Here is a 6,581-nt window from a genome sequence, read left to right on the forward strand (position 1 = left end):
AATAAATTGTTACATATTTTACAAAACACTTTAAGGCCTTATACCCATTGGCATTTAATTTGTGTTAAAAAAAAAATGAAAATCACAGCAGAGGATAATCCACTGATCTCAGTGCGTGTACAGATGAAGCGCCAGCCCCTGCCATCAGACGGAAGGGGGCATGCGCGCATGAGATGCTCATGCGCCCTGTTACAACTGAGCTCTCCACTGCCTTCGCGTCGCTCCCCTCCGGTCCACGATACCTCCCCACACACCCCCGTCCGCAAAACCCTGCCCATCTACTTGAAGCGGAGATGGGCAGGGATTCCGCCACCCACTGCCGATCGATGGGGACGGGCGTACGTGTGAGATGCTTGCGCTTCCCCATCAGATGGAGCGCCTCTCGCCAGCGGAAGGGATCTGGCGAGGGCTGGGGATAAATGAGAGGCGCTCCATCTGTAACTTGCAATAAACTCATATAATGGAGCAAAAAGTGTTCACAAATCCATACTGCAATGCAGAACCTAGGCTTAGGCTCAGGCTTGAGCAGAATTAAAAATGCCAGTGGTAATGCTAACATTGGCAATAATGAGCTGAAAGGGAGCATAGAATAGCACACAGCCATGCCCGCTGCCTGTACTCAGAACCCCAAACAGTTCATGTTTTTGAGGTCACCTAGCAGGTATTCATTACTTGTATCCCTTTCACATATAAGATCTAGGATTTTCACAGCTTTGACCTGGGTCTATCAACTTGGATGCTCTTACATCTGTGCCCCCTTACCGCCGCCCATTGCCGGCTACCGCAAACATAATTATCGCATATCATCTAACATATGCGATAATTATCACAAAAGACAGCTCTTGCATTAAGAGCTGTCTTTTGCGTTGACCCGGCGATGAGCGGCGGGTCCCGGCAGCTCCCCCCTTCCTCTCTTACCCGGCCTGAGAAGCTGCTGCTGCAGGGGGGGCTGGCTCTCCTCCTCCCTGCACCGGGAAGAGGATGTAAAGTGCAGGGAGGAGGAGGCCACAGGTCCGGGCAGCACAGCTCTGTGCTGCCCGGACACATGTGAGGGGGGGGAGCGGTGCAGGGCGATGGGGGTTCGGCAGGGGATCATGTTAGAAGCCCACAGGCTTCTATGGGGCATCGCCAGATTTTTCTGGCGATGCCCCCTGCCGCGATAACCCGGCGGGGGGATGCTTAGAGCATCCCAAAATGCGGTAAAAACCCGATAACAGTTTTTTTTACCGCATTTTTAGTTTAGAGAATCTCCCCATAATCTGGGTCACCGTTGCAAAACCCCTTTTACACATGGTGGTTACCCGGGTTATTCCCAGGTTGTCACTGCTCTCACCAGACCTGGGTCCATCAGAGACCCTGTCCTTACATCAGACAGTGGACACTTGGAGATGATATCATCTCCAAGTGCCAATGTGCCTGCTAATCTGCAGCTTTTTTTTAGACATGATTTAGTTCATCATGACATACCTCCCAACATGACCCATTTCAGGAGGGACAAGATGCTCTTTTACTGAACTTCCATGTCAGTGGCTATTGCATTTATGGAGCTGCAGCACAGTCCAAAATTCAGATAGGGGAGACACATCAACTGCCACCCCAAACACCACAGTCTGGGACTCAATGGCAGTTGTGGCTCCCCTATTTGTATTTTGTATAGTGGTGCAGTCGCACCGGTGCAGCTGCTACTGGCATGGAAGTCCAGGAGCAGAGCATTGTGTTACTCCTGGAATGGGTCATGTTGGGAGGTATGTCATCACCTGGGTTATACCGTTCACACATTAGGCAACCCAGGTTGGATCGTATAATAATCCTGGCACTGAGCATGGTAATGAACCCAGAACACTGACCCAGGTTGTTTCTGCTCACACATAACCATTTTCCCACAAGCACTAGGGGGAAAATATGGATATTTACTGTATGCTACAGTATGGCTTAATTAAAATACTTGCGATCCATTTTTGCTGTAAAAGTAGTCCTGTATATTTTAGTGCCCAGTTTTCCATTAAAACACACTGGGGGGAATTTACTAAGATCGACAACCAATCAGATCCTGTCTACTATCTTCTAGAGCATTGGTGGCCAAACCTGTCCTCAAGATCTACCAACAGTTCATGTTTTTCGGGCAACCTGTGGATCTATAGTAGGAATGAATGCAGCATATTTTAAAATGTGACAGTTAGTAATGACTACAGCTGTGAATCAGCTAGGTGATTTGGAAAACGTGGACCGTTGGTAGATCTCGAGGACCGGTTTGGCCACCCCTGTTCTAGAGGGTGCTAAATAAATAAAAAGCAGATTCTGATTGGTTGCCCATAGCAACATCACATGTGAAGTAGAATACACATCTTAGTAAATTGACCCCACTGGATCTTGAATATATTCCCAGATCCACGTGTTTTCATGCTTGTAGTGACAAATATACAGCACGTACTGTGGATTTTGTTTTTTCTGCTTCTGGGATAATTGAATAAGCCATAGTAATTTACCTTGGCTAATTGAATTCCACCATATGGCCCTTATTCAGATCTGATCGCAGTACAACTTTGTTCTCAAAATGGGCAAAACCATGTGCACTGCAGGTGGGGCAGATGTAACGTGCAGAGAGAGTTCGATTTGTGTGAGAAATTTTGTTTCTGTGCAGGGTAAATACTGCCTGCATTATTTTTACACTGCAATTTAGATTTCAGTTTCAACACACCACACCCGAAATGTAACTCTCTCTGCATGTTACACTTGCCCCACCTGCAGTGCACATGGTTTTGCCCATTTTTGAGAACAAATTTGTATTGCGATCAGATCTGAATAAGGGCCTATGGGCAAGATGTATTAAAATGAAAATGTGGTAAAACCCCCGTTTTACAGCATTTTCATATGTACTAAAACCCGGCCGCACCAATATCGCCGCATAGGGTATCGCCACCTTTGGCCGCCGCCTCCGTCGCAACCCCGCAGCTTCGCCGACCCCCCCTCCCCCTCCCTTCCTGAAAGGTCCTCCTGGACCCTGGAAGGTAAACCCCTCCTCCCCTTCGCAACGCAGCCGGATGTCCCCCCCCCCCCCCCCCCCGCACACCACAGTACAGGTATCGCGGGGGTCTCCGTCACCGCACCATGATGCCAGCTGCATACGTTAGTTCATATGCGCTGGCATCGCGGCAGGCAGGCGGCGAAGGGCGGCGATGTATTTTAATACATCCCGCCCTAAGTGTGAAAGGGGTATAAGTGACACATTTTATAATAACAACAGGTTGAGCTGATTATAGTACCGTATATACTCGAGTATAAGTCAACCCGAATATAAGCCGAGGCACCTAATTTTACAACAAAAAACTGGGAAAACGTATTGACTCAAGTGGGACCCTCACTCGAGTATAATCCGAGGGGGGGGGGGCTTTTTCAGCATAAAAAATGTTCTGAAAAAGTAGGCTTATACTCAAGTATATATGGTATCTATAGTAAAATATTTGCTTTGTTTTCATGTATGCAGTATTTAAATAAATAAATATATTCTTTATTTCAATATGCTGGCAAAATAAGCATAATCTGAAATTTACTTGGCAACGCAAAAAAATATTCTTACTTTACCTACTACTACTACTACTACTACTGATAATAATAATAATAATAATAATAATAATAATAATAATAATAATAATAATAATTAAATAGTGTCAGGCCATAAGGGTATAACATATTCCTGGTTATAGTTGAGTTATTTAATATGATTATTTGATTTTGTAATGGACATATTAAGAACCTGTCTGTTTAAGCACATATGAGATAATGAAGTTAATAGTAAATAAAACACTACTTACACAGTATGTCACATTACGCTTACCCTGTTGCACCAGAATTAGTATTATGCACAAGCTATGAGCATAAAAATTTCTAATAAGAAAATGTGTGTATTATTTCTGCTACTATGGTTGTAACAGCGGGAGATCTAGTGGTTAGTTCCAGTAGGAGTTCTCGTTAGTGAAAACCTCTGTAATACCACATTCTGACAGAAATGTCTGAAAATCGAAAGTGAGAGATTTGTTAAGAAATCTCCATTTTTTTTTTAAAGCGGCAATCATTTACACTTCAAAACCAGTTGGATTTTGACTTGTAAATGATTGCTGCTTTAAAAAACTGGCGATTTCTTATCAAATCTCTCACTTTCTGAATCTCTCATCCTATTAAATCCCCCCCCCCCCCATCCCCCATCTTTTACCTGCCATTTTCATTGGTGGGTCATTTTACCAGTCCCAGCCTGAGCCCCCTTCACACAGAAAAGCAAATTATCGGGCTAGAAATTCCTACCCAGTAATTTGCTGAATAACACGGGTATTTCTTCTGTGTGAAAGGGTCAACCCATGTCAAAAATCCCGGGCCCTCAATCCTGGTAAATTCCTGGATCGGAGACCCAGGATTTACAACCCAATTCGACCCTTTCCCACAAGAAAAAAGACCCTTGTTGAACGGCAAATAACTGGGTAGAACTACTTCACCTGGTAATTTGGTTTTCTGTGTGAAAGAGGTATAAGTTTTATGACATGTATATATACATTTTACTGTATTTTAATTGTAATATACTGTAATGTGTTATTTAATGTATTTTTAGTTATTGTTTCAAAAAATAATACAGAACATTTTATATAAATAGAAACTATACTGGCTGCAATAAATAATTGCATATTTTCCTTCTTAAGGCCCTAGAAGTTATTCTAACAGAACTGAATATGATGCTGGTTGAAGATATGGAAGACATCCTTGAATACGAGCGAGAAGTAGAGTTGGGTTAAATGGAAACCTTATTGATTGTTGTCTTTTAAATAATTAAACTGGAATCATTTGCTCGCTTTAGCTCGTTACCTATGTTTTGAAAAAAAAAGTGCAACTTTATACAAATATTAATTATCAGTACCGTTATAACAATTGCTATGAACCTTAGTTTAAAAAAAAAAATAGTTAGTTGCTGTGACGGTCAGATACACCCCACTGGTACCAAGTCTTCTGTTACAGGACTATTACAACAGAGTTAGGGTGGGATGCACTAAGATGCGCAGCTCCTCTCCGCCACACATCACCGGCTACCGCATAAACAATTATCGCATATGCACATATGTGATAATTATTGCAAAGGACAGCTCTTGTGTTAAGAGCTGTCCTTTGGGTTGTGCCAGAGATGTGCAGCAGGTCCCAGGCGGCTCCCCCTCCCTCCATTACCCAGCCCAATGCTGCTGCTGCCGAGGGCTCTCCTCCTCCTCCTCCCTGCACCCGGAGGAGGATTTACAGTGCAGGGAGGAGGCGGTCACTGGTCCGGGCAGCGCAGCACTGTGCTGTCCGGACAAAGGTGAGGGTGCAATGCAGCGGGAATCCGTGCGGGTTGGCATGGGTCGGATTAAGAAGCCAATAGGCTTCTATGGGGTATCGCCAGCTTTTGCTGGCGATACCCTTGCAACGAAATGCATATCAAAATGCGGTAAAAACCATGATAATGGGGTTTTTACCGCATTTTTCACTTAGTGCATCCCGCCCAAATAGTTGGGTGTGAGTTGAATAAAAAATTGCTTTATTCTTTTTCAAAATAAATGTCAGTGAGAGGATAGTGTCATATAATATGGAACAGTGACAATAGGGAAGTTGCTATTCTTCCTGTTTTCTATACACAACTAAAGTATAATAAATCAGAATTATTTAAATCATAAACCCATTGTTCCATATGTACTGTAGGTAGAATCAAACATTTGACAATGCGGCAGTGTCACAGGATAAATAACTTGAATTATAAATAATTGAATGCATCCTAGACAAGAAATTAAATGATACAATTTGTTAAGTATATAGCTGGCTTTATGAAGCCAGGAGTTACATGGGTGGTCAGTTACAGAAAACGTCAGGAACCAGTGGCGTAACAATAGCCCCGCAGACCCCGCGGTCGCGGGGAGGCGCTGAGTTAAGGGTTATGTGGGGCTATTGTTACACTGCACTGCTCGGGAGCAGCAGCCTGCCTTACCCCTCAAATGTGATGCCACCCGCCGGGACCCACAAATCTCCTTGTCTGCAGTCCGGGTCCCAGTGCTCCTCTTGGCTGCTGCTTGAAAATGACCATAACAAAATGTCTGCCCCCTTACAACAGACACTTTTTGAGGATGCTAGAGGAGGGAGCAACCATTTTGCTATGGTCATTTTCAAGCACCAGCCAGGAGGATCACTGGGACCCGGACTGCAGACAAGGAGATTAGCGGGTCCTGGTTGCAGCATCACATTTGAGGGGTAAGGCGGGGTTGGGGGGGGTGCTTCTGTAATTTCCGGACGGGGGGCGCACGTATTATAGTTACGCCACTGGCAGGAACACAAGATAAAAGCACATACTGTATACACAATAATCTGGCTTACCTGTATATAACTAGATTGTATGCGATTGGCCACAGTTTGGAAGTGACTGACGGGCCAATGTGTATACCTGATTCATTTTCACAAGGTATATATATGTTCTCTAAAGCAAGGCATGAGATAAACAGCCTCCTCTGTGGCTCAGATCCGACTTTTATTAAAGTCAGATCTCTTTTGTCAGAAATGGCCGCAGATTGTCGAATTCA

The 6,581-nt window shown here is 44.2% G+C and overlaps 1 protein-coding gene across 2 annotated transcripts in view; it reads left to right on the forward strand.

The window, feature by feature from the left end:
• LOC146042899 (uncharacterized) overlaps positions 1–6,014 on the forward strand; it is an 83,932-nt gene extending 77,918 nt beyond the window's left edge. For both annotated transcript variants that reach the window (XM_083163183.1, XM_083163182.1), the window contains exon 13: positions 4,689–6,014. In XM_083163183.1, coding sequence (XP_083019309.1) covers positions 4,689–4,781 — 93 coding nt within the window. In that variant the 3' untranslated portion in view covers positions 4,782–6,014. The remainder of the gene's footprint in view (positions 1–4,688) is intronic.
• The last annotated feature ends 567 nt before the right edge of the window (positions 6,015–6,581 follow it).

Source organism: Crinia signifera, chromosome 19 (genome assembly GCF_055691185.1).
Source record: "Crinia signifera chromosome 19, ASM5569118v1, whole genome shotgun sequence".
In the NCBI taxonomy this organism is placed as follows: Eukaryota; Metazoa; Chordata; class Amphibia; order Anura; family Myobatrachidae; genus Crinia; species Crinia signifera.